At 47.6% G+C, this 26832-nt stretch overlaps 1 protein-coding gene across 3 annotated transcripts; it reads left to right on the top strand.

Annotated features, from left to right (window-relative positions):
* The first annotated feature begins 423 nt into the window (after positions 1-423).
* On the top strand, positions 424-25480 carry GTPBP1 (GTP binding protein 1). Of its 3 annotated transcripts, XM_064155246.1 has the most exons (15): positions 591-671; positions 2063-2181; positions 3359-4518; positions 6447-6558; positions 9447-9627; positions 10603-10951; positions 11412-11535; positions 13721-13835; positions 14292-14436; positions 14561-14743; positions 15545-15680; positions 17610-17788; positions 20860-21057; positions 22824-22865; positions 23279-25480. In XM_064155246.1, exons 4-15 carry the CDS (start codon positions 6453-6455, stop codon positions 23369-23371), a joined length of 1851 nt encoding a protein of 616 aa, XP_064011316.1. In that variant the 5' UTR covers positions 591-671; positions 2063-2181; positions 3359-4518; positions 6447-6452; the 3' UTR covers positions 23372-25480. The 3 variants fall into 3 exon arrangements, with proteins under 3 accessions (XP_064011314.1, XP_064011315.1, XP_064011316.1); XM_064155244.1 differs by lacking the exons at positions 2063-2181; positions 3359-4518 and having other exon boundaries at positions 424-671; XM_064155245.1 differs by lacking the exons at positions 2063-2181; positions 3359-4518; positions 22824-22865 and having other exon boundaries at positions 425-671.
* The last annotated feature ends 1352 nt before the right edge of the window (positions 25481-26832 follow it).

Raw genomic sequence — 26832 nt, 5'->3', positions numbered from 1 at the left:
TATTGGCTTATACAACTGCCCGTGAAAACTTGCCTCATTCTCATTGGCTACCTTGAGACAGTGCCTACCCCCCAGGGAGGACCCTGCTCATCTTGACAGCGGTTTATTCCCTCAAATCGTCTCCTCCGGTTGGTCTCTAGGGCTGTCTGTCAGGAGGGCCAGCTCTCCTATTGGGCGGGAGGCAGGGACGCGGCGAGCGGGCTCTGTTGTGTGTATATTTATAGAGAACAAGCCGAGCTGGCAGCGGTTCTCCCATTGGCTTGGCGCGCTCCGCGGGGGCGTGTCCCTCCCTCATGAATAACAACGACCCGGCCCTCGTCGTCGTGGCGACAGGCTAATGACCCAGCTCCTCCCCCGTGATTGGCTGGCTCTGCCTTGCCGCGCCGGGGGCAGGGCAGCCGCTCCTCCCGGGGCGGAGCGGCGGGCACGGGGAGGAGGAGGGCCGGGACAGGAGGAGGAGGAGGGCCGGGACAGAGAAAATGGCGGCGGCGGAACGGAGTCGATCCCCGATGGGGGGCTCACCGGTACCGGCTTGTATGTTCGCTCCGGAGCCCGGCTCCCCGGGCGGGGGGCCTCGCATAGCAGCGGCCGCCTGTCCCCTCCGTGCCGCTTTCGACAGCGAGGACGGCGAGGCGCTCAACGGCGAGCCCGAGATCGACCTCACCAGTAAGGTAGGCCCGGCAGGGGGGCGGGCGGTGGCGAGCGCCATCATCCCGCCGGGCCCCGTGTTGCCCTTTCCCTGGCTGCCGCCTTGCCCGTGGGGATGCCCTTCGGCCCTTCTGGAACGGGGTCGCCAGTCAGCCGAGGCCAGCTCGACAGCCACTCCCCTCACCGCAGAAGATCGAGGGGCTGGGGGTCCACCTGCCTCTGACAGAGTAGGGGGAGGTCCCCCGGAACTCCCCCGTGGGCTGGAGCTGGGTCTCAGGAGTCTCCTCTAGCCCCAGCATCACTCGTCCGGGCGCGGAGGGCCGGGTGGCAGAGCCCGCCGTGTCGTCGGGAGGCGGACGGGAGAAGTGCGGTAAAGTTGAGCTACGAAGAGCTGAGAGAGCTGTGGCCTAGCCGGGAAAGGAAGGTGCTGACAGGCTTGTCCGTCCTGCACCTTTCCCTCTTCGGCTTCTCGGGAAGCGTCTGCAGCGGGTGTTGCATCCGCTCAACAAGCACAGGATTTGGAGCTGACAGCTGCTTTAACATCTCACGTCTCACGTCTTTCCTCAGCGTTGGTTCTCTGTAGTTATCTCTGCTGCCAGTTGTACTGGTTCTGGGGCTTCCTGCACAATCTTGAAAGCAAGTCAGAGCTCGTAACTTTTGAGCACAAGGGCTCAGCAACAAGGGTGCCTTGCGCTTGCAGGCTGAAGTTGAAAGTCAACACAAAAGGTTTGTTGACCTTGTGTAGTTCCTTTCTAGAGTCCAAGTGACAGCTGTGTGATGATCTTAGTTCTGTCAGAATCCGTTCACACTTCCATCTTTCAGGAAGGTACGTTGTAGTAAGTGTATACACCAAGGCCCAACATAGACTGCATCAGCTGCCTTTCTGCACTGTCTCCTGTTTATTCCCTGACTGACTGATCTTTTGCTGCCACGAGTTCGATTTGTTGTGGTGACATCTCCCACTCTACAGTCTCCTGACAATGTGATTTGGTCCACTTGACAGTATGTGATCCAGCAGTCAGTGTAGCTGGTGTTTCCTCTTTTTTTTTTCCCTGCCATCCTCCTTCATGCTTCCAGATGGAGTCATTCCAAAGTCATGGATTTTCTTGCCCTTTGTGGAGAAATGGAGAGACAGGAATTGTGTTGTGTGGGTGCAGGAGCGTTTATTTTTGAGGGAATGACTGAATATTTTCCAGTGTGGTTACTGTATTGAAATGAATGTTATAAAGATGTCTTATAGTAAAAAGCAGAAATCAAAGCTGCAGTATTTATTGAGCCACCTGTTCATGCCTTAATGAGCTGGACCAGATTTTGATACAGGATGCCAGTATCGATCTGTGCTTTGTCTTGGATGTGGCTGATGTGGAAGAGGGCCCAGGAGGACACTGAGGACTGTGTCACTGATTCTTCACAGCCAAGAACCTGGCCAAAACTCTGATGAAGAAAGAGGAATGCTTTTCTCCCACAACCTCCATTTGTGATGCCAGCCTGTCTTCCATTCCTAGAAATCTGCAGGCACTATGGAGGCAATAGGTAAGGGTTTTTTTTTGACCTTTATTACAAGTTACCTTTCCATCCAGCAGTGTACACCTGCTATCTTTTTCCTAAAGCTTTCATTCATCCTCATCTTGCATGAAACCTGAGACTATGAGCTCTGCCCCATCTCTCCAAGTTAGTCTCTTACTCTCTGTTCAAAACAGCGATCTCATATGGTCAGAATGCAAAATTGCCCCATCCAATCCCTTCCTTTTTGGTATTTTCCCAGTTGAATTACTGCCCTGCAATTCCTGCTTAAAATGTCAATTCTCACTGCAGTTAATTTGTTTGCTAACTAGTTGCTGCTTCTGTCCTGGTCTGACCTACCCCTTCTCCGTGTTACATGCTTTTCTCCCAGGCCTCCACCAGTGCATTTGTTGTAAAGTGTGCCCTTTTTAGGAAGGAACACCTTGGGATTGAATTCTCAAGTGCACCTTGTCTGCTCATTGGGCAAACAGTTCCATTCATCAGCACAAATTCATTATCGTGTCAATCTTGATGGGTATTTGTTTTCTCTTCGGCACTAAGACATTGCAGCAGTAATCACCTTTCAGGTCAAAATCATATCATACAATGGTATTAGTGGAGCTGATGGTTGCATTGCACTTACACTGACAACAGGACATTGATAGCATTTGAGCTATGTGAGTCCACAGGAAATAGAAAGCAAAATATGACATTAGAGGAGGTGCCTTCCCCCCAGTGGTTTTCCAACCACGCAAATTGTGAGGCTGTGTTATTCCAAGAAAGCAGCACTACAGCACTACCTACCACACAGTATTTGGTTTGCCTTTAATCTTTATAGTTTGTGCACATCATGAACAGGGGATGCTTCTTATTTAAGGACTGCCTGTAGTAGTGCAGATGTAACCTGAGCTCAAGCTCACTGGTGTCTCGAAATTGTTGTTAATTAATGTAACAGCCTCTTGCTGGACAGTGAAGAACAATGCAGTCCAATGTATTCCCCTGGAGTAAGCTCAGACAGCTGTAACCATTACGCACCTTTGGTGTGTGTTAATCCTAAAACTGATCAGGGGAAAGGTGGGAAAAGCTGCTTCTCCCCTGCGATTGGGAAACAGTTTTAGAGATGGCAACTCAAAACGTGTCAGATTTATTTCCTGCTGTCATGAAAGTAAACCAATAACTGGTTGTTACTTTTTTTTTTGCTCCATAGGAATTCTGAGGTTTCTAGACCTGTGTGACTCCTGCTGTTAACTGCTCGATGCCTGGCAAAGTGGAAGGAAGTAAAGTGAATACTTTTTTGTTTCATGAAAACCTCTGAAAAGCATAAATACATAGTCCAAGCATGGAGGGGATTGCACAAAGGTGAAAAGGAGAAAAAAAACAAGCACCGAGGCCAGGGTGGAGGCCTCTCTCCCACCAAGGAGATGGCAAAGAACAGACTCTCTCACTCCATGAGGCTGGCTGAAGAGATCTTCAGAACAGCAAGAAAAGTGACATAGGAAACTGCAGAACTGGATGGGGGAAACTGCAGAAGCAGCCATTAGCGATGGTGAATGGTGTTGGAAGGTGTGATCCATGAAGGCTGCTCTTTGTTCCATACATCCTTCTTTTGACGTTCCACTGTGTCAGATCGGCTGTAAACTTCACTGGCTCCAGGGTAGGCTTTAAAGGCAGTCTGGAACACACTTCAGCAGAGCTTTCCGTGGCAATGAAAGCAACATGGTGGGGAAACAGTACTTTGAGCTGATGTGTGTGGATGCCATGCTGTCTGAGCCTCCCGCAGCCCAACCTGGTGCCGTGAAGAGTGGCTGCAGTGCGCTGTGCGTCTGAATCGTCCTCTAATGCTGTGAACAGCACCCTGCCCACTCACACTGCTGAAGCATTTGAACTCATAGGATAATGAAGCTGGTAATGAGACTTGCAGAAGCTGAAGTTAGTGTTCCTCTACAGTGGTGTCCATGTTACTTTATTGATGTGTGTGTGTGTGTATGAGAACCTGCTTAATAGATCTTCCTGAGTCTGACCTGCACTGGTGCCCTCGCCTGAACAGTGAGCCTGATTGCTGTGCTTCCAGGAATTCCAGAAAGTGCCTGCCAGGCAAAACAAGCCTCACACATCTGCACACAGCCTTCCATTCCTCTCTGATCAAGCCTCAGAACGGCTGCTGATTTCCCTCTGCGGACATTCAGATCCAATGGTTTCCTTTTAAGAAGAAAACAAAACCGAAAGAATGGCAAATGAAGACAAGACTTAGTCCTTTGTATTACACAGTAGAAAGCCTATGTGGCCTTCAGATCAGAGTGCTTTGCTACCTGTGCCATGTAGTTTAAAAGCTTAGGTAGAGCATGTGCCTGTAAGAGGCACAAGAAGGTGATTGTCTCTCTTGCAGCTCTCTGGCCATTGCAAACATGCTCTTTGTGACCCATAACATTCGAGGAAATCATTACTTTGTCTGCCTTAAAACTATTTGAGGAAATGATTGCTTTGGCTGCCTTAAACTTTTTAACCAACACTGGCTGTGTGTGGTTCAGTTTTCCAAATGCATGCATTTCTATAGGTTTGAAAGCTGCTTAAGCATAGTTTGAGATTTTGAGTTCCCTTACACTCTAGATTTCTAATAAAGGTCTTCATTAGCTGCCTGGTAGCAGGTAGTACAGGTGGTTCCTTCCAGAATGCACATTGTGCTAGTGAGTCTGTGTTGATAGAGAATGTTTGCCATGCTTGAAGATGTAATCATTGAGAACTGCTGTAAACTGTGTTTTAAGCAAACCTAGCACAGATGTCAGACTGTCTTTTTGCATAGTGAAGGGCAGTACATCTCTCTGGGTGTGATTTTGGAAGACCTGGTGGAAGCATGGATTTCACTGAGTGTTGTATTGTGGCACAGGTGTGCCTGCTCATAGGGCTGTTTGTAGGTGATAGCATTTATGACTTGTACCAGAAGTGCTTTTTTAACAGAAATGCTTATCCCAGTCACAATAAGTAGTGATTGAATTGTTGCATCAGGATGCTTGGCCCCCAACAGATTTGTAACCATGGAGGCAGCTAGAGAGTAGGTAGCCAGCTGGTCATGAATGGGTGATGGAGGTGTTGTTGGTCTACACACCAGCAGTATGTGCGTTCCTTGTAAGCCTCATCAGCTGTGCTGCCTGACAGATGCAGTGGTGCTATACCACTCTCCTAAGAAAAATCCTTCCTTAAGCACTGTCTTCTTGGTATTTTCCTCTCTATTTCTGTCCCCATTTTCTTTCTCTTGATACCTCTGCAGGGAAAGGCAAAAAAATCTGTGGTTGTTGCAAAAAATGCAGCTTGTTGGTAATGCAGCTGCTGACTTGCAGAAGTGCAGCTCTTTAGTGGTGAAATGTCCATATATGCTCATAAAATTGCTTTGTATGTCTACTTCTCAGCACTGTAGCATAAAATACCTAAAGTTTTGCTAGGAGTTTGAAAATAATGCATATTCTTGTTCTCTTCTTCCCCTCTTCCCCCTCGAAAGACAAAAGGGGAGCTAAGTACCTAAAAAAATTATGAGGTGTTCTAGGTTTTGGTGCCTAGATGTGTTCTGCAGCAAGGTCTGCTTCCTTTGGCTGTCCTGTTATGCTTTGGGTGAACAGCAGCATTCTGTGCAGCAGAAACTGGAGTACCCAGCTAAGGAATTACTTTGGAGAAAATATCTCCTCCCATTTCTGTTTTCTTTGCACAGAAGCATATTGCACAGAAGCAGCAGTGGGATGTTCACTTAAATGTGGCTTTTAAACACTGGTTGCTTCAAAATGACATGCTTGGAATTCTTACTTGCTTTGAAGTGTGTCTTACAGCATCAAGGAACACTGAGCTCAGATAAATAACTTTGTGCAGTGTCATAAGCTGTCAGTGAAGCTGGGATGAAAAGAAAACAACAACAAAAAAGCCAAAACAAAAAAGCACAATAAAAATGAGCCACCAGACAGTGGTCCTTGAAAAATAAGCCTTCTCTTTCAGTAAAACACACAGATTGATTGTCCTTACAGCTGAAGCTAGGTTTGAATCACAGAACTTTAGAGGTTGGAAGGGACCTTCAGAGATCATTGAGTCCAACCTCCCTGCCAAGGCAGGATCACCCAGGGTAGTTCACACAGGAACACATCCAGGTGGGTTTTGAAAGTCTCCGGAGAAGGAGACTCCATAACCTCTGTGGGCAACCTGTTCTAGTGCTCCGTCACCCTCACTGTAAAGAAGCTTCTCCTCATGTTGAGGTGAAATTCAAATTGTTTGCTTGACACCTGCCAATGGACATTTAATATATTTTTTTCCCCCAGCTGGTGATGGTGAGCCCAACTTCAGAGCAGTATGACAGTTTGCTCCGGCAGATGTCAGAGAGAATTGATGAGGGATGTGGGGAGACCATTTATGTCATTGGTCAAGGATCAGGTGAGTACAGCTTCCTCAGCAAAACAACAAAAAAACACTTAAAAATTATAAACACCTAGTTTGTGTAACTGGACTGCTGCTGAAGGTACTTACTTGGAATAATAACTTGGAAACCTCCATGAAGTATCATAGAATCATAGAATTGACCAGGTTGGAAGAGACCTCCAAGATCACCCAGTCCAACCTATCACCCAGCCCTATCCAATCAACTGGGCCATGTCACTAAGTGCCTCATCCAGGCTTTTCTTGAACACCACTAGGGATGGTGACTCCACCACCTCCCTGGGCAGCCCATTCCAATGCCAATCACTCTCTCTGGGAAGAACTTCCTCCTAACATCCAGCCTAGACCTCCCCCAGCACAGCATGAGGCTGTGTCCCCTTGTTCTGTTGCTGGTTGCCTGGGAGAAGAGACCAACCCTCACCTGGCTACAATGTCCCTTCAGGTAGTTGTAGACATCAGTGAGGTCTGCCCTGAGCTTCCTCTTCTCCAGGCTAAACAACCCCAGCTCCCTCAGCCTCTCCTCATAGGGTTTGTGTTCCAGGCCTTTCACCAGCTTCATTGCCCTTCTCTGGACACGTCCCAATATCTCAACATCTCTTTTGAAGTATAGCAGATCATGTGGGACAGATTCTTTTATTGCTGCCAGCAGTTGTCTCATGTAGTGGACATGAGACAATGTGTAAAGTCATGCAAATTCTTTTTTGGGAATGAGGCATAAGTTGCTTAGGCCATCCAGAAAAAGAAGAAGGATTGTGGTCACAGTTTTAGTGCACACTCCCTCAGTGTCTGGTGGAGGTCTTGTTCTGTCTGTTTTTCTTCACTTCTACAGTGTAAATAACAATATTTTTACCCCACAGGGGAATGTATTTGAGATACTTCAGACAGGCAGAATGTATGCTGCTGACTTCCTTGGTTAGTTCACATTTGTATTGTGGAGGGAAAGGTTTCCCTTTGTTCAGCATTAGGCTCTTACTGTCAGATGAACTCGGGGGAGGTGACCACAGTCATTAACCTTTGCAGATTTTAGCAGTTAGCATAGATGACCTTTTTTGTTCTTTTTCAGTTTGAGTGTTTGCAGCTGATGCTGGTAGAATAACATTTACCATGGCCTTATATTTCCTAAATGCAAAAAAAAAAAAATATGTGGCTGTCATAAGGCTAAATGCATGTTTCAAATGTGCTAAGTATCTGCTGGATATCACATAATCACTAGTGCCAGACATGGTGGAGGTAATGGAAGGAGAGAGTTGCATTACTTGAGAACCATGTGCTTTTTTCATTTTCTGTGTCTTGCTAAGCAACCAACATAGAAGAGAAGCTGGGATTAGATGGCCAGTGGTTATGTAGCCAGTATCATAGGGATTAATAGTCTTGTCTCCAGGTGAGCTTCCCACATGTACATAGTCTGAATCTTTGATGTTTGGGATGACCACTTCTGCAGTGGAGATGTAGTTGCACAGGCTAGGCACTGCTTTCTCTTGTAGGATGTCTTTTCCAAGTGTTTGCTGGTGGCTGTTGCAATGAGGTACTTAGAAGCAAGCATTAATTCCTTAAAATATGAGCTAAACTTCAGGCTTTTTTTTCCTTTTTGCTGCATAGTCAAGGAAGATGAGGATATTTTCTGTAAATTGGAAGCTGTATCCAATTGAAAAAAAAATCTTTGGTATCTCTACCTCTTCTGGTCCTTCTGTCTGATTTTGATCATCATGGATATTAAACTTGGGTGACTGAGAAACAAGTGAAACCTGCCAGAAAGCTCACTGCTTCACCAGTAGTGACCCTTCCCTTTCTCCCTGGGCTCTTACCTTCTTCTGTCCCCTGTTTCTTATTCTTCTATAACACAAGATGCCAGATGTGGTACTTTTGTTTTCACTACTGTCTCAACAGCTCCTCAACCAACTTAAGAGCTGGGTTGGAAGTCACCCAGCTACTCTACTTGTTGTAAAGCAATGCAATAGCTAAAATGCTGATTAGTTCATGCAAACAGCAGTTACTGCTTACCATCTAATGAGCCAGACGTGCATGTGAATGCATACACAGCAATAGCTTTGGTCATCCAGGTGCTGTGTGGCTATCCACCTTTGTTTGTTGGGTTGTTTTTTTACCTACAGAGGAGATTCCAGCCTGAGATCTGTGTAGCTTCTCAGTATGTGGTTAAAGAGAGAAGCTGAAAGCTGTGGAGGCCTTTAAACTTGTCTAGGTAGCTGCTGGCCTGCTCTGGCCATCAGCTCTTTGCCTGGATGGTCTGTTGTTAGGCAGCACTGCTACCTTGGTTTTTCCTGGCCTCATGTGCTGTCAGCTTTTCCTTCAACTGCCAGGCTGGAGGGTAGTGAGACATGCCAAAAACATTGTTTGAACTGGAGTACGTGGGGACTGAAGAACTTGCTGTGCAGGCCAAACTTGCAGAAAATATGTACTTGGGTTGTGGTTTTAAAAAATAAGGAGATTGTTTAAATCAGTCCCACATTCACTGGCTAATTGTGGTAACGTCTCAGAGCATTCCTTTTGTTGATGCTTCTCCCTTTATTGCACTGAGAGAGGAGGTGTTTTGTCTGACTGAAGGCAATTGCAGGCAAAATACCTCCAGCACATGTACTGAAGGAATTAGATGGAAAATGGTGTTTTTCTTGTCAATCCCTGAGTCTTTGCTTCTAGGAATTGTGACTAAAATTCCTCTAGATGAAAGGTAGTGCTTTGAAGGCTTAGAGTGAAGACCATCCTGCTTTATTTCGAGCAAAGAGCACTCGTTCTGTTTACATGTCTGACATCTCCACCCCACGGATAAAGGCAGATCAGTGTGAAAGTCCAAGGCAGAATGACACTGCTGCTGGCGGTGGCAGGGTGGTGTTCACTGACTGTCCTTTGTCTCCTCGACGTCATCCTAGATGGGACTGAATACGGTCTGAGCGAGGCAGACATGGAAGCATCGTATGCCACGTTGAAGAGCATGGCAGAGCAGATTGAGGCAGACGTGATCCTCCTGCGGGAGCATCAGGAGGCAGGGGGCAAGGTGCGCGACTACCTTGTTCGGAAACGTGTGGGTGACAACGACTTCCTGGAGGTCAGGTGAGGAGCTGGGTGGAGACAGGGTTAGTCAGCAGCCCAGCTGCATTTTTACCATGTGAGCAGTCTGTGATGCTGAGCCAGCAATGCTTATTTGAGTCTGGGTGTTGTAGCTACCCAACAAAGGGAACTGAGTTTGACCACTCCTTACTAATGAAATCACCTTTTTGTTGTTGTTGCTGCTGCTGTCTCTTTTGTTAGCAAACTATTTGTGGAGATTTGCCTGTGTTTAGCTGAGGGCTGTTGCTGTCTGGGTGACAACTTGGCGGGTTGGGGAGCTTTTATGGGCTGGAATCCCAGTCATATGTGTGTCTGTCTGTCTGTGTGTGCACATATACACGTTGCTGGAACAGAGTATTTTGACTAAGGGTTCAATTCTAGTCCAAGGCTGTGGTGATTCCAGTCACCTTTTAATGGACACATAATAGTTTGTATAACATGACACGAGTGTCTTTCCAGACCTGGATGGAATGGATTTCCAAGATTTGCCAAAAGCCATAACAGCCACAGGGAAGGAGATGGCTAAAATGTTACATTGCTGTGTGAGCTTTTCCTTTTCTGAGAACAACAGTTTAGGTTTCTGTGCTCTCCCTAGCACCTGCAGCTATTGCCACATGAGGGATATGAAAAAGGCAGAGGTATTGCAGACCAAGTTTTTCACTGCCATAGTGTTTGTGTTGGATTGTAGAGACTATGGGTTAGAAGAGAGATAGTCCCTATGGCAACAAGCAATGTCAGCTTCAGCAAGTTGTCTTTTGGACTCCAGACATCTCCACAGTCTTACATGGAGTCTGGGATCTCCACTATTAGCTACTAACGGTGAAAGAATCTCTGCTCTGATTGTAAAAGTCTAACATGTTTAAATCTCTCATTGAAAGTTAGGGAGAAAAAGCTGGAACAGTGGTGTCTGGGGGCTTTTGAGTGCTTGTTTGTACAGGTATCAGAGTTTACCAGGTTCCTTTCTCCTTTCCCCTCTAGGGTAGCAGTGGTTGGCAATGTGGATGCAGGAAAGAGCACTTTGCTAGGTGTCTTGACACATGGTGAACTGGACAATGGTCGAGGCTTTGCTCGGCAAAAGCTGTTCCGCCATAAGCACGAGATCGAGTCAGGCCGCACCAGCAGCGTGGGCAACGACATCCTGGGCTTTGACAGCGAGGGCAACGTGGTCAACAAGCCTGACAGCCACGGTGGCAGCTTGGAATGGACAAAGATCTGTGAGAAATCCACCAAGGTCATTACTTTCATCGACCTGGCTGGTCATGAAAAGTATCTGAAGACCACCGTCTTTGGCATGACCGGCCATTTACCTGACTTCTGCATGCTTATGGTAGGTAGCAAGAGAAGTGTACAGCCCTAGCAGGAGCAGGGCTCTTCACAGCTTTAGCAGCCACCGTTTTTTCCTGTTGTGATGTCTCTGTGGGGTTGTGGAAAGAGGACAGAGGCAGCATCTCCCAGAGGGTGGAGAGCAGCAGCCGCTGTGGATATCTAGCCAGGGCTCCGAGGCAAGTACCCCAGGACTGTCAGTTTCAGACAGGCCTGAGATGCTTGAATGCAAGATGCTTGAATATGGAAAGGTTTCTAAACTTCAGAGCGTCTTGCTAAGATTGAGGAATTGAAGAGTCCTTACTGTCCAGCAGCATTTGAAATGAACTGGGTCTGCTCCTGCAGTCCCAGTGATGTCTCTCTAACCTAATTACATCCTGCTGCAGATCTGACACAAGATCTCTGTAACTCAACTCACTACAGGAGGAACATTTACGTCACTGTGTCTTGTTTCCCTGTTGTAGGTTGGCAGTAACGCTGGGATTGTTGGAATGACCAAGGAGCACTTAGGCCTGGCACTTGCACTTAATGTTCCTGTCTTTGTTGTTGTGACCAAGATCGACATGTGCCCTGCTAACATCCTACAAGGTAAGTCCTATAAGCTGACTGCAGGGCTGTTTCTTCCCTCTTTATATGCTGTTGTCCTCTGCATTGAGGAGTTACTGCTGGAGGAAAGCTGCTTTATCTGGTTTTGACTGCATCTTATTAAACACTTTTCAGAAGTTTATCCTTTTCCCTTGCCCATTTTGCAGGCAGTTCACTCATTTTAAATTTACCTCTGAATGGGGAGACTCAGGTGGGCAAACTGAAAGTGAACTGTTAAGGAGACAAGCATACTGCTACCTGGAGTTGTGAGCTTGCTTTTTCTTTGGTTACTTTAGCTTAGAGGAAAATTCTGGAAGTTCTCTTGAAAGCTGTTTTCTTCCTTGCCCACAGTTTGAGCGTGACCTGAAGCTATTCGGTGAAGAGGCAGCTGCTTTTTACATCCTGCTCAGCTGGGCACTTCTCAGATGTGCTGGCATAACTACAGCAGCTGCTTCCTCTGTCTGAACAACCAAGCAACGCTTCATAAATCATGGTTCAAAGCAGCTCTGTATGTGGGCTATGGTAGCATAACTGGACTACACACAAAGAGGAATGGCTGCGAGGTTGGCAGTGATCAGTGGGGGCTAATGGCTTTTCTGCTCGGCAGCAGCTAAAGTGGCACCTCTAACCCCAGCACTGTCCTTTAACCTGTGCTTGACATTTTTTAGGCTGTGCCTAATGCATCTTTGAATTCCTCTTGATGTCTTACACCTTCAGGAACATGCCATGGTTAACTGGAGCAATGTGGGCTTTTGATTATCAGTCTTAAGAATCAGGAAGCTGAACTGCTCCTGGTACTGCCTGTGGTTAGTTCATTATTGTAAGAATCCTAAATATGTTTCTGGCAAACAGACAGATGTGATCAGAAGATAATCCAAATGTCTTTATAGTAGGTGTTTGACAAATAAATATGAGGCCAAACCTTAGGATAATAACTGGGAAAGGAGAACGTTTGGCTCGGGATGAGGTGGGAAGAGCTGCTCTTGGGAGAAGGCCACTCTGGTGACATGGTCTGTTAAATTAAATAGACACAAGGTTTGGCTCAAGCTTAGGTATGAAGAGCAGACGGAATGATTAGATGCTGTGTGTTTCTGTATCCAAAACATTACTTTCCTGTAGGCTATTATTTGTTCACAAAGAACATCTAATTGGATGACAGCTGCAGAATAGAAATGGGTTTTCTCTTTTAGGCCCATACTAACCTGTTCCTTTCTGGAGGCTGATGTTAGTGCATCAGGTAATGCCCCTGCTGGCTGGTAGGTATGAGGCTTAGAAAATAAATTAAAAAGGGGCAAAAGATCAAAGTTGGGAGCCATTACCTTTGTCCCAAAATTCTTATTCCTGGACCTGGTCCACCTACACTCTCTTAGTCTGTGCTGATGATCTTTACCTCTTTGATACTTCTCTAATCTGGAGTAGAGGAGGGTGAGGGGAGACCTCATTGCTCTCTACAACTGCCTGAAAGGTGGCTGTAATGAGGTGGGAGTTTGTCTCTTCTCCCTAGTATCAAGGGATAGAGAGAGAGGAAATGGCCACAAATTGTTCCAGGGGAGGTTTAGATTGAATATTAGGGAAATTTTCTTTACTGAAAGGATTGTCAGGCATTGGAATAGGTTAATGAGGGAGGTGAAGTCACCAACCCTGGAGATGTTGAAAAAATGTGTAGAGGTGGCACTTCAGGACATGGTATAGTAGCCATGGTGCTGTTAGGTCAATGGTTGGACTCAGTCTTGGAGGTCTTTTCCAACTTCTAACCTTTTAGTGTAGGTTGATTGCCAGGGTAAGTGTGTTGAGGTTTGATGGGTCAAAATAAGTCAGATAGTCTCAAATGTTTCAGTTCCTGAGTGCTGCTGGTTTTCATTGAATCCAACGTGAAAGATCCTTTCTAGGAAGAGGAAATGCCTTGTAACTGCTTAGAGCTGCTTAATGACAGCTATAAATGTCTGTTTCACAGCATTGCACTTGCAGGTGCAAATAAGTGTCTGTGTATGGTGTTGCTTGGCAGCAGGGTAGCTGACGTGAAATGGAAGGTCTGGAGGAGCAAGCACTGTCTCACTCACACACCTTTAGCCATCCTCTCCTGTCTGTTAGTGGCAAGAGCACAGTCTCCCTTTGGGGAGAGACCTCACAAAAGTGATCTATAAAGACAGGAGATGCTGCCCTAACAATATTCATTTCACCCTTTAAGAAACCCTGAAGCTGTTACAGCGACTGCTGAAGTCCCCAGGGTGCAGGAAGATTCCCGTGCTGGTTCAGAGCAAGGATGATGTCATTGTAACAGCCTCCAACTTCAGCTCAGAGAGGTAACGGGACTAGAGGAGAGTCATTTCTCTTTCAATCCTATTTGGAGTCTGGGTGAGAAGATTCAGAAAGAGAGTCCCATTGTCTAGGTGTGTGAAGGTTGCATCTTCCATGTGATGTGTTGATTCCATGAGAATGTGTTGGTTCTGAGATTCACCTGCTTGTGTTCCCCTCTCTGAGACAGAAGTGAGGGTCTGCTTCTGGGCAGTCTGCAGAAGATGGCAGGGTATTCAACTTCCTTCAGTCCTAGAACTTTACACCTAGTCCTGACTGTCATTAGAAGGCAGAGGCAATGTTGCAGGTTTGCAAAACATGGAGTGTTGTGTGTCTGACTGCCAGGCTCTCCCTAGTACTGTGTATTGAATTCAGCCCCAGGATTTTGGGTGTCTCCCTACACCTCCCTGGAGTCCCAGGCAGGGAGGTGAACTAACTCTATTTCTACCAATTTTCTTTTGCAGAATGTGCCCAATATTCCAGATTTCAAATGTGTCTGGGGAGAACCTAGATTTGCTGAAGATGTTTCTTAATCTGTTGTCTCCACGGACCAGTTACAGGGAAGAAGAGCCAGCAGAATTCCAGATAGATGATACCTACTCTGTCCCAGTAAGGGGCCTGCTTCCTCTTTCAGGTCGAAGAAGACGTCTTCCCTAGAGAGGGAAGGTCTAGAGCTCTTCTGATGGCATGGCTGAGTAACCTGTATTCCTGTTTTTTTTGGGTTTTGGCATAGGGTGTAGGAACAGTTGTGTCTGGGACAACACTGAGAGGCCTAATCAAGCTAAATGACACCCTGCTGCTGGGGCCAGACCCTCTTGGCAACTTCCTACCTATTGCTGTCAAGTCCATCCACCGCAAGAGAATGCCTGTCAAAGAGGTGCGGGGCGGCCAGACTGCCTCCTTTGCTTTGAAGAAGGTGAGATGATCTGCTCTAGATTCCCAGATCCACCCTCCTAATTCTAGAGTGCTCTTGGAGTTCACCTGCAGTCAGACTGCTTCTGCAAACCTTAGCTGCCTCATTTCACAGTGCATTAAAATCTCATGGAACCTCCTTAGGTCCAGGTTGCTTTACCTGACGGCAGACAGGTAGGAACAGTGGGATCCAAGGTAACAAGGAACAGTGCTGGAGTTGTGTAACAAAATAGACACACTGCAAGAAAAAAGTCTCTTCTTGTGCTGCAGCTGCATTACTGACCTAGACAGGGTGTTTACAGTATTCATTTCAACTTGTAGGACCAAGTGCATCACTGGAGGCTTGAAAATTAGCAAAATTTAATGCAATTCCTCTGGTGCAAGGACTTTGTCAATAGAAGCTGCACTGATTTTAAGGGGATATAGTTTGAGCTATACCCAGCTTTGTGTGTTTGGTCTTAGAATTTTGTGTGACCAGACATAGTGCTTTTGGGGAGATCATCTGCTTGGGTAATGTGCACCCAGGATGTGTTTTTGCTTTCAGAGGATCAGTAAGTTAAAACTGCTTTGTCAATAGCCAGCATTCCCAGCACTACAGCTAAGGCTTCCTTGGAAACTTCAGCTGAACTTGATTTTTGCAGTCTTTGCATAAAGTTGTTACATACTGCTGAACAGCTCTGGCTTTGCTTTTGGTGAGCACCAGCTGTTATCTGTGAAATCCCTTAGGATCCTCTTGGATGCTGTCAGAGCAGAGACTTTCTTCCCTGGAGAATTACACAAAGGTTTTTTTGTCTCTGCTTTTCAGATCAAGCGTTCTTCCATCAGGAAAGGCATGGTAATGGTGTCACCCCGCCTGAATCCACAAGCATCATGGGAATTTGAAGCTGAAATCCTGGTGCTCCATCACCCCACCACCATCAGCCCACGGTATCAGGCCATGGGTATGTGTCTGAGTGTTGTCTCATGTTTGTTTCCCAGTGGTAACTGTTTGTATCAGTTTGTATCAGACAGATCGTTTTTCTCCTGGTGGCTCCATCAGCCTGAATGTAAGCCACAGTTCGTGGTTTGACCTTTCCTTGCAGTGCATTAGAGGGAGGGGAGAGAGCTGACAGAGGAGAGTGGTGAAGAATGTCATTAAAAAGGGGATTTGTGACTTGAAGTGTACTTGGAGCCTTCCTCAGCCAGATTTTCAAGATGCAAAGCTTCTTCAACTTCAAGTGCTGACTGAGAGACTCATTTTAGGTCCACTCTCTAGCCTGGCTGCTTGGCATGTAGGATTCTGGTGAGAGTACCTCAGGAAAATCTCTGTTCAAAGGTTTTTGTAGCTTGTGTGTGGTTTCTTTTTGAGGACTTGTCTTGGTTTAAGGAGCGAGACAGACTCTGCCTTCTCAAAGAAGTTAAATTAAAACACTCCACTCTGATCTGGATAGCACTGGCAACTTTAAATGGAAATGATATTCAGAGCTACATATTACAGCACAGAGCACATAAAATACACAAAATCCGTAGTCCACCTTGGCTACAGTTCTCAAAACAACCTTAGGCCAAAGCTTCATACAACATCCCTCCAAACCAGGCCAAAATGCAGGCCTCAAATGTCTCATCCCTCCCAGTGATACAGCTTAAAATTTAGCTTGCCAGGCTGCTCCAGACCCAGCTCCCACATACAGCAAAGACCAGTGATCCAGCCAGGAAGGGAGAAGAAGGGGCAGAATTGACTCTGCAGTCCATGTATAGAGGAGAGATGCAGGCTTTATGGGATGGAATAACAAAAGATTACATTTTCCAGTGTGCATCTTCCAGACTGTCTGGTCCTTCTGAAAGACTTCTCAATGGTTCTTAAAGGCATCCAGCTTCCAACCACAACAGGAGTGCCTAAGGACAGCTGTGTGACTCATATTGTCTGTGCTACACAGCAGATATTACATCCCAAACTCGGTGCTGGTAGCTGCAGGGTAGCAGGAGCTGCTGCTGCGGTGTCTGTCTGGAGCTTGTTGCGCTCCCGCGCAGGTCACTGAGGGCCTTTTGTCCATTGCGTTCGCAGTGCACTGCGGCAGCATCCGGCAGACAGCCACGATTCTCAGCATGGACAAGCTGTGTGACCTGTGTTCTCTGTGCTACACAGCAGATATTACATCCCAAACTCGGTGCTGTTAGCTGCAGGGTAGCAGGAGCTGCTGCTGCGGTGTCTGTCTGGAGCTTGTTGTGCTCCCATGCAGGTCATTGAGGGCCTTTTGTCCGTTGCGTTCGCAGTGCACTGTGGCAGCATCCAGCAGACAGCCACGATTCTCAGCATGGACAAGCTGTGTGACCCGTGTTCTCTGTGCTACACAGCAGATATTACATCCCAAACTCAGCACTGTTAGCTGCAGGGTAGCAGGAGCTGCTGCTGCGGTGTCTGTCTGGAGCTTGTTGTGCTCCCATGCAGGTCATTGAGGGCCTTTTGTCCGTTGCGTTCGCAGTGCACTGTGGCAGCATCCAGCAGACAGCCACGATTCTCAGCATGGACAAGCTGTGTGACCTGTGTTCTCTGTGCTACACAGCAGATATTACATCCCAAACTCGGCGCTGGTAGCTGCAGGGTAGCAGGAGCTGCTGCTGCCGTGTCTATCTGGAGCTTGTTGCAGGTCGTTGAGGGCCTTCTGTCCGTTGTGTTCGCAGTGCACTGCGGCAGCATCCGGCAGACGGCCACGATTCTCAGCATGGACAAGCTGTGTGACCTGTGTTGTCTGTGCTACACAGCAGATATTACATCCCAAACTCGGCGCTGTTAGCTGCAGGGTAGCAGGAGCTGCTGCTGCGGTGTCTGTCTGGAGCTTGTTGCGCTCCCATGCAGGTCATTGAGGGCCTTCTGTCCGTTGTGTTCGCAGTGCACTGCGGCAGCATCCGGCAGACGGCCACGATTCTCAGCATGGACAAGGACTGCCTGCGCACGGGGGACAAAGCCACGGTGCACTTCCGCTTCATTAAGACCCCGGAGTACCTGCACATAGACCAGCGCCTGGTCTTCCGGGAGGGACGCACCAAGGCTGTGGGCACCATCACTAAGGTAAAGCCTGAAGAGTTCCGCTTGCCTTTGCCCTTTGGCTGCTTTTGACACCGAGATGCCAGCAGGAGAATCTCAATGTGTGGCAGGTTGAGGAGCTGACCACCACCTGTGCTGGTTTGTGGCTAATTGGAGTATTTTAATGAGAGAAAATAGATCATTGGTTGCAAAAAGAAAGTAACGATGAGGTCTGTGTCATGCATTGGTTTGCTGAGAGGGATAAAAAGCCAAAGTGGCAATGGGACAGCAATGTGCCAGTGATCCTGGGGTGTATTAAGAGTGTGTCCGGCAGATCAAGGGAGGTTCTCCTCCCTCCTCTGCTCTGCCCTGCTGAGATCCCATCTCGAGTACTGCGTTCAGTTTTGGACTCCCCAGTTTAAGAGGGACAGGGATCTGCTGGAGAAGGTCCAGCAGAGGGCCACAAGGATGATTAGGGCGCTGGAGCACTGCCTGATGAGGAGAGGCTGAGGGACCTGGGGCTTTTTTGTCTGGAGAAGAGAAGACTGAGGAGGAGATTTAATAAATGTTTATAAATATCTGAGGGCTGGTCAGGAGCAGGGGGACAGGCTCTGCTCACTTGCTTCCTCTGATAGGACAAGGAGCAATGGATATAAGCTGCAGCACAGGAGGTTCCACCTCAACACAAGGGGAACTTCTTTACTGTAAGGGTCACAGAGCACTGGAACAGGGTTCCCAGAAAGGTTGTGGAGTCTCCTTCTCTGGAGACTTTAAGGGCCTGTCTGGATGCATTCCTCTGTGACCTGAGCTAGATTATATGGCCCTGCTCTGGCAGGGTGGTTGGACTCTGATCTCTTTGGGTCCCTTCCAACCTCTGATGTCCTGTGATCTATGAAAACATAAACAATGTTCTCTCACTTTGTCCTGGGACTGTGACCTGTTCCTTGCTCTGTCTGGTCTGTGTCATTTGAGTTAATTGCTTCCCATTAACCTCCATCTGCTTCAATATCTCACTTCTAATTTTGACAATTAACACATAAACTGCCCTTTGTTTGTGTGTGTGCATCTGAGGTGGAGGGGGAAGGAGTCACAGAATCACAGAATTTCTTAGATTGGAAAAGACCTTCAAGACCATCAAGTCCAATCATCAGTTTCACACTGACAAGTCCTTGACTAAACCAAATCCCTCAGCACAGCATCTTGTCACTATGAATTGCTATGGTTGGAAAGGACCACCAGGATCATCCAGTCCAACCTTCATCCCAGCATCCTTCATCACTAGACAAGCACCACATCCACTCTCCCCTTAAGCACCTCCAGGGACAGTGACTCCACCACACCCCTGGACAGCCTGTTCCAGTGACTGGCCACCTGCTCAGTAAAGAACTTTCTCCCAACATCCAACCCAAACCTCTCCTGACACAACTTGAGGCCATTTCCTCTTGTCCTGTCATTAGTAATTCAGGAGAAGAGACCAGCTCCAGCCTCACTGCAACCTCCTTTTAGGTAGTTGTAGAGGGCAATAAGGTCCCCTCTTAGCTTCCTCTTCTCCAGGCTAAACAACCCCAGCTCCCTCAGCTGCTCCTCGTAGGTCATGTTTTCCAGACCTCTCACCAGCCTCACTGCCCTTCTCTGTACCCACTCCAGCACCTCAACACTGGTGAGGGGTAGCTTTGAGCCCTTCTGGGCAGTTTGCTTTGTGTGGGAGGGAATTGAGCTTTCTGTATTATTTCTAGCTTGTGTAAATACTCAGAAATACTTCTATATATTGTGTACAGGTGCTTGTAAATTTTGTTGTGCTGTAAATAGAGCTTCATCTTCCAAACAGTCTGACTTAGTCTGGGCAATTTCAAATAGTGGGGAGGGATAGTTCCAAACCCATCACACCACCAATTGAAAATTGCCAGACCAACTCAGGTGGCTAAATCTACAAGCATATATACACAATATGTTTACAAATATTTGCAATCATATACAATGTAGAAATAACACAGAAATCCAAATTCCCCTCCAGAACAAAGGAAGAAGCCCAGAAGGGGCTCAAAGCCACCCTCTCCCTCTCTCTCTCTCTCTGTCTGTTAGATAGCAAAGCTTACTTGTTATCTGTTAGCCAAGGTTAGTGGAGAGATTAGAGCAGGGAAGAGATCCGAAGGGAACAAGCACTCTGAGGAGAAGAGGACCAAATTGTTTACACTTTGGCTTTTTAATCCCCTTTAGCACACCGATGGATGATACAGACTTTATCATTATTGGCTTTTTACAACCAATGATCTAATTTCTCTCATTAGGATATCCCAATTAACCTCAAACCAACACGGGATGGCTCTGGAAAAATTGAGGGAAGAGCCCATCCTTCAGTCACAAATGTCAGCCCTGGCACGGCTTGTGGATGAACAACTCGTGTTGTGTGCTGAAGTCGTTAGCTGGTATGATGAGAGAATGAATGCCAAGGTGGGAGGTGAGCCAGATGCCTCTGGTTTTTATGGTTGGCCTCTTCCTCACAGCTTATAGCTGGTCCCTTTGAGTCATACTGAAGAGGGCTATGTGTCACCTCAGCTGAGTGGCCCTTTCCGCCCTATGAGAGACAACAGCTCAGCAGTCTAGATTCTCCTCTGGGAAAGAGGAGGCTGAGGGGAGACTTCATTGCTCTCTACAACTACCTGGAGGGAGGTTGGAGTGAGGAGGGGAGCAGCCTGTTCTTGCTGTCAAGTAGCAGGACTAGAGGAAATGGTTTCAAGGTGCATCAGGGAAGGTTCAGGCTGCATGCTAGAAAATAGTTCTTCACAAAGAGAGGTTTTCAAACATTGGAATGGTCTGCCCAGGGCAGTGGTGGAATCACTGACCCTAGAAGTGTTTAGGCAGCATGTTAACTTGGTGCTTAGGGACATGGTTCAGTGTTGACCCTTCAGTGCTGGGTTGAGGGTTGGACTGGCTGATTTTTGAGGTCACTTCCAACCAGGTGTGTTCTGTGATTCGTTTGAACACCTGCATTCTTCTCCCAGTGGCTGCTGGTGTCAGTTCTCTCAAAGTTTTCTGTTAAGCAGCAGCACTGGGCCTTGCCACATTGGCCTAGCCAGTCTAATGCTGATTTTGGCTGCTCCCCTTGTAACTTGCAGTTACTCCAGACCACCAATAACTCACCAATGAACTCCAAACCACAGCAGATCAAGATGCAGTCAACCAAGAAGGGAGCTGTTACAAAACGAGAGGATGGTGTTCCCCCAGCTGGGACAGCAGCTGGAGGCCCACCAGCTGGGGATGAAGCCCCCTCAACATCTGCAGTGCCGCTGACACCTACTGCCCTGCAACCACTGGTAAGTAAGGACAATAGCTGTTTGCATCCTGGTTTCATCTACTGGAGGAAGGGCACTCCCCTCACACCTTTGAAATCACCTTGGGACTCAGTGTGCAGCAGACACAAATAGAAATAGAGACACTCTCCCAGCAGAAGTTGGGATTCTCAGATGACTGGATGACCTCTCATGGCTGACCTTTCAGCAGCTAGCAGCTTAGGGTTCTGGGACAATTCAGTTTGGACCTCAGGAAGTGTCTAGTCTAACTTGCTCTAGGTAGGATTATCTCTGAGGTCAGACCAGGTTTCTCAGGGGTTTATCCAGTCATGGCTTGAAAACCCTCCAAGGAGGAAGAGTACACAGCATCTTTGGTAACTTGGTTTACTGCTTGGCTGAGCTGACAGTGAAGAAGTAGCTCCATACACACAGAAGCTGAACTAGTGAAGCATCTGGATAACAAGTTAACCATGGCACAGCAATGTGCCATTGTGGCCAAGAAGGCCAATGGGATCCTGGGGTGTATTAGGAAGAGTGTGGGATCCTGGGGTGTATTAGGAGGACTGTGTCCAGCAGATCAAGGGAGGTTCTCCTCCCCTTCTACTCTGCCCTGGTGAGACCCCATCTTGAATACTGTGTTCAGTTTTGGGCTCCCCAGTTTAAGAGGGACAGGGATCTGCTGGAGAGGGTCCAGTGGAGGGCCACAAGGATGATTAGGGGACTGGAGGGCATGGCTTATGAGGAGAGGCTGAGGGACCTGGGGCTGTTTAGTCTGGAAAAGAGAAGACTTAGAGGGGATTTGATAGGTGTTTGTAAGTATCTGAAGGCTGGCCAGGAGGGGGGGGTCAGGCTCTTCTCACTTGCTCCCTGTGATAGGACAAGGAGCAGTCGGTGTAAGTTGCTGCAAAAGAGGTTCTGCCTCAGCACAAGGGGGGAGCTTTTTTACTGTAAGGGTCACAGAGCACTGGAACAGACTCCCCAGAGAGGTTGTGGGATCTCCTTCTCTGGAGAGTTTCAAGGCCTGTCTGGATGTATTCCTCTATGATCTGTGTTAGATAGTATTGTCCCGCTCTGGCAGGGGGTTGGACTCGATGATCTCTTTGGGTCCCTTCCAACCCCTGACATCCTGTGATCTGACAACCAGTTGCAGAACGGGCTCTGCTGTCTGAGTGAGAGGTAGAGCATCCCTACACGAGAGAAATTCCAGCCTGAGTAGCAGTTTCAGACGCAGATCATCTGTTCTGTCATGGAGGGAGGATGGGGATGAGGATGGAGCCATCCAAAGGGGAGGAAAGGCTTATCTCAAGGCAGAAATTTATGCAGGCTGTTTTGCTGTTTAAGACTTCTCAGCTTAGCTTGTCCAACGACAACTATCCTTTGTGATCTAAAAGGAATGGAAGTTCTATTCTAACTGCAGGCTTTTGGAACTGTCTGGACTTTCTCCTTTTAGTGTACTTGTCTAATAAGCAGAAAGTTCAGGAATTAACTCTGTCAAGAGACCTGGTTAGTGTGTCCTCTCTTAATGTTAGCTGTCTTAGTTGTCTTTGGTTAAATCTTGCCCTCTTGAGCTTGACTGGCTGCTGAAGGAGTACTCTGTGACAGGGGATCTCTCACTTTGCATATGCCTGTGGCTCCTTACTGACCCCCCAGCTCCTCCTTGTCTTCTTACAGTGTCACTGTGGTTGTACCTAGTGCTCCCGGCTTGCTCTTTGTGTCATCCCTCCCCCTTAGAGTCTCTGAGTTTTGTTCTTGCTTACCTCTGCCTCTCTCTCTTTGCTGCTTCCCCTCAGCCTGCACTGGATGAAGAGCCCCACATCCGTGAGGGCAATAAGGTATTTGGCTGCTTTAAAAGAGAATGAGGGGCTTGCTGGCCTGAGGCTGGGAACAGTCGTGTTAGGAGGAGAGCCCTGGTAGGGGGGTGGGGGCCTCTCCTGCTGTTCTGCAAGCCAAGGGAGCCTGAGGCCTCTATTGCACAGACGCTGAGCCTCATGGCACCTGCTGACTCCTGTGGGAGTGAGGCATTCAGAGAACTGGGAAAGCAGGTCCTCCTCCAGCTTGAAGGCCTGAACTTCACAATGTATCTGTCTCTTCTCCTTCCTTCACGGCATGCCTGTCTGCCTTACCTCCTTCCTGCACTGATCAGTCACACCTGCCCTCCTGGCGACTGAATGTGTTGAGCTGCTGCTGTGTTGATGCTGTGACTCAGAGGTGGCTGCACTCTGAAGTGTCTCTTCTTGTTTTTCAGTCAAAAGTTGGAGGAGGAGGCCGGCGACGTGGGGGTCAGCGTCATAAAGTGAAATCTCAGGGAGCCTGCGTGACTCCTGCCAGTGGCTGCTGAATTTCTTACTCCTCCTTCAGAGGAATTCCTCCTCTTCCTTTCATTTCTTATCCAAAAAATCCAGAGCAGCTTAAACCAAAACCCATCCCAGCTAATCGATTGGCTGCAGAAGAATCGTCCCTCCTCCCTGAAGGAAGTGATGGAGAGGAGCATAATTTATGAGTTGATGAAGGTGATGATGCAGAGAACTGAGTAACTGACACCTTCCTGCTCCCCCTATCAACAACATTTTTGTACATTATGGGCGTAGTTTTTATTCTTATTAGTTTTTATTCTATTTTGTGTGCATGAAGATGAGAGTCTGGATAGAACTGAGAAGAGCCAGTTAGCTGCCTCCCTCCTCCCTCACCCCAGCCTGTCCACAGGACTTGCTGCTCTCCTCCTGTGTGCTGTCTCAGATCCAGGGGTTATCAGATGCCCAAAATGTCAGACTTGTAAAGGTTCAGACACATTGCTTAGGATGGCTCCATGGGGCATCATTTTACCATTGTGGCTCGTGCGAGATGAATTTCTGGGTGCCCTCCAGCTTAAACTATTTCTGTGTGGTTTTAATTCAATATTGTAAAGACTGAAGATTGGAGGAGATGGTGAGAAAGTTCAGTAGTTGGAGATTTAAGAGAGAAACAAGTTGGAAAGCAGTTCTTGATGTTCAGGCATCCTGTACTAAATATCCTTCTCAAATATGTTGACAGCACTTAAGATTTTAGAGACAGAACGACATGGGCAATCATTTGTTAATTCTGTTCCCCTTCCCATCATGTTGCTTCTCCTCTTGTTTGTTCAGAGCACACTGGAGCAAATCTTGCTGCCTCTCAAGGCTGTGGCAGCTCAGTTGACAGCATCAAAAATACAGTGCAGGACCGCTTGGTCCATGCCTTGAGCCAGAGAAAGCCTTCTCACCTCGATGGACGGAGATCAGGAGTGGTAACATGCCACCAGCAAACAGCACTCCAGTTACTTTACTCCAAGATATTTTTCCAGATCTTTTCTGGAACTCACTGGCCAAACTTTGCCAGTGAGTTTGCCTTCTCCCCACTTGGCCAAAGAGGGCAATGATGGATTGGTACCAAGCTCACAGAGGTGCTTTCAGGTTTGGAAACTGTGGCACTTTTTCTGACTTATTTTTCTCTTTTAATAACAAATACTGGCTTCTCCAGGAAGGCCCTGCAAGAGCAGTCCATTAACTTTATTGTTACAGTGTTTTTTACCCCTAGGTTACACAAGTGATCAACTCCCTGCTTACTTTGGTCTCTTACAACCCTGCCTCTTCACCTAGTTCTCACAAAGATGGAAGTTCTCCTCTACTAGTTTATCAGGAGCTGTTGGGAGGGTGTTAGCACTCTCAAGGAGAGAGCATCTGCAACAACTCTTTGCTTTCCCCAACAGGTGCTGTCAGGATTTGTTTTGAGGGTTTCCTCCTCCAGTGAAGGACTTCTATTTTAACTGGGAGGAGACTGTAAAGTCCTTAGCAGGGTGGTTCCGTTTCTCACTCTGTGGCACCCATGGAGTTCAGTCCAGTTCACCTGGTGATCTGAGGTAGGCTTTCAAGCTGAGGACAGCAGGCTCAGGGTGGCAGAGCACATCTCCCACCACTGGCACCAGCACTCCAAGAACATTAAGTGGCATGGGAGAGGTGAGGAATGTGGCTTGGAGACAAGGATACATTGCCTCAGAGACTGCAAGTGGCCTGCATGTGGGTGGAAGGGGGAGGTGAAACAGTCCTTTCCTAGCTCTGTGCCTAAATACCAGCACTCTCCTGGCGAGGGAGGAACCATAGGCGGCTACAACACTAATAACACCCACATTGTCAGGGGTGTGAAGTGTGGCTAAGCAAGGCTGGAGGACCTGGTTTGTTTTGTCTTCTGGCCCTGTAGCAGCATCAAACTGCATCTGATTTCACTGCCCTCTATTTCCAAGGGGAGCAGAGAGCTCCAGGCGGTTTTCTTTCTCCATTCCTTGTGCTCCACTTGAAGGAGACTGCCATGACTGTAAGAGGGTTTACTTCAGTTTGTGCAAAGAGGTGGTGTGATCTCTCTTTTGTGACCAGCATTCAAAGATCACTCAGGCTGGTGTGATCTATAAAATAAATTTTAAAAGAGTTTGCTCCAAGTTGCAAGCAGGTCCTGGTGCTTTTTGTGTCCCACTGAAAAATACAGTGCTTGCACCTTTAATGCCAGAATCCAGACCATGCAGGTTTGCCTGCCACAGTCTTGCTTTGCTGACTGCAAGAGGAGGCTGCATTCATAGTGGTGGCAGGGGAGGGCAGGCAATGGAGCAGAACTGCTGTTGAGCCTCTGCACAGCCCTGTGAGCTTTTACTCGGCCTAAGATTTAGTGCTTCTCAGCAGCAGTGACTAAAAGGAGTCTGCTTGCAGAGTGGCAGCTGTGCAAGATGTGTACACGTGTGGAGAGATGCTACAGCAAAGCATTTGGGGCCAGCTCTGTCAAACATGGCACCAGATGATGCAGTATTAGCACAGCACTTCCACTGCCTGCATCAATTTGTGCTTCCCAGGCCCTTGCAGCAATTTGACCTCAGCTGTTTCTCTAAATAGACTGGGACTTTTCCAGGGCTTGGAATAGGTCTTTTCCTGCCTTCATGGTTGTTGACCTGAGCTTCACAAAGGCTTTTCCTACCCTGCACTAACATTTACTAACAGAGGTAACTGTTGAGCTGGGAGCTGGTGGCAGCTAGAACAAAATAGTCCCCATCCAGCTTCTCTACCTGCAGGGATGGAGATGCTTCTGGAACAAGGTGATTGTTTCAACAACCTTACTGTGGGCAGGTTGCTCAAAGTGCCATTGAGCGTGGCCTTGAATACTTCTATGGAAGAGACATCTGCAACTTCCTTGGGCAACATGTTCCAGTTACCTCAACCCCCTCACAGTAGAAAGCATTTTTCCTTATACCTAATCTAAATCTACCCTCTCAGTTTAGAGCTGTTACCTGTTGGCCAATGCTCCCTGTAGAGTCCCTCCCCCTTTCTCCTCTAGGCCCCCTTTAACTACCAGAAGGCTGCTGCAAGGTCTTCTCAGAGCCTTTTTCTCTTAAGCTGAACAATAACTCTCTGCCTGTCTTCACAGAGGACATGCACCAGGCTTCTGGAGCCTCCTCTGGACCCACTCAGAGGACATCCTTTAACTAGTAGAAGGCTCTTTCTTGTCCATGTCAGTTTTTCTGACACTGATGTGCCCAACATTCCTCCTTCCACTTTAAGGAAACTAGCAGAGTTTAAAGAGCCTTTTTCTAGGGCACAAGCCTGTCTTCAGCCCAGCCTGGTAAAGCAGACACCCTCCCCATTAAATATTTCCTCTCTACTTTGAGCTGAGTAATTTATAACTCATGTTAAGGAAAAGAGAACAACCTACAGGTACCCTTAATTGCAGTGTCAGGCTTCATCCTTGCTCTCCCTGCTGTCCTAGCTTCAGGTGCTGCTCCTTGAGGCCATGACAGGCTCTGTT

This window comes from Pogoniulus pusillus, chromosome 15 (assembly GCF_015220805.1).
Source record: "Pogoniulus pusillus isolate bPogPus1 chromosome 15, bPogPus1.pri, whole genome shotgun sequence".
Classification (NCBI taxonomy): Eukaryota; Metazoa; Chordata; class Aves; order Piciformes; family Lybiidae; genus Pogoniulus; species Pogoniulus pusillus.
The sequence above is the reverse complement of the archived record's forward strand: the minus strand, read 5'-3'. Positions and strand labels throughout refer to the sequence as shown.

Bases quoted from the DNA above. Each gene is read 5' to 3' on its own strand.
- GTPBP1 (XM_064155244.1), top strand. From the start codon at position 480: ATGGCGGCGGCGGAACGGAGTCGATCCCCGATGGGGGGCTCACCGGTA. The intron at 13,836-14,291 runs GTAACGGGACTA...TTTCTTTTGCAG, and splicing joins TCCAACTTCAGCTCAGAGAG to AATGTGCCCAATATTCCAGA. The intron at 14,744-15,544 runs GTGAGATGATCT...TCTGCTTTTCAG, and splicing joins CCTCCTTTGCTTTGAAGAAG to ATCAAGCGTTCTTCCATCAG.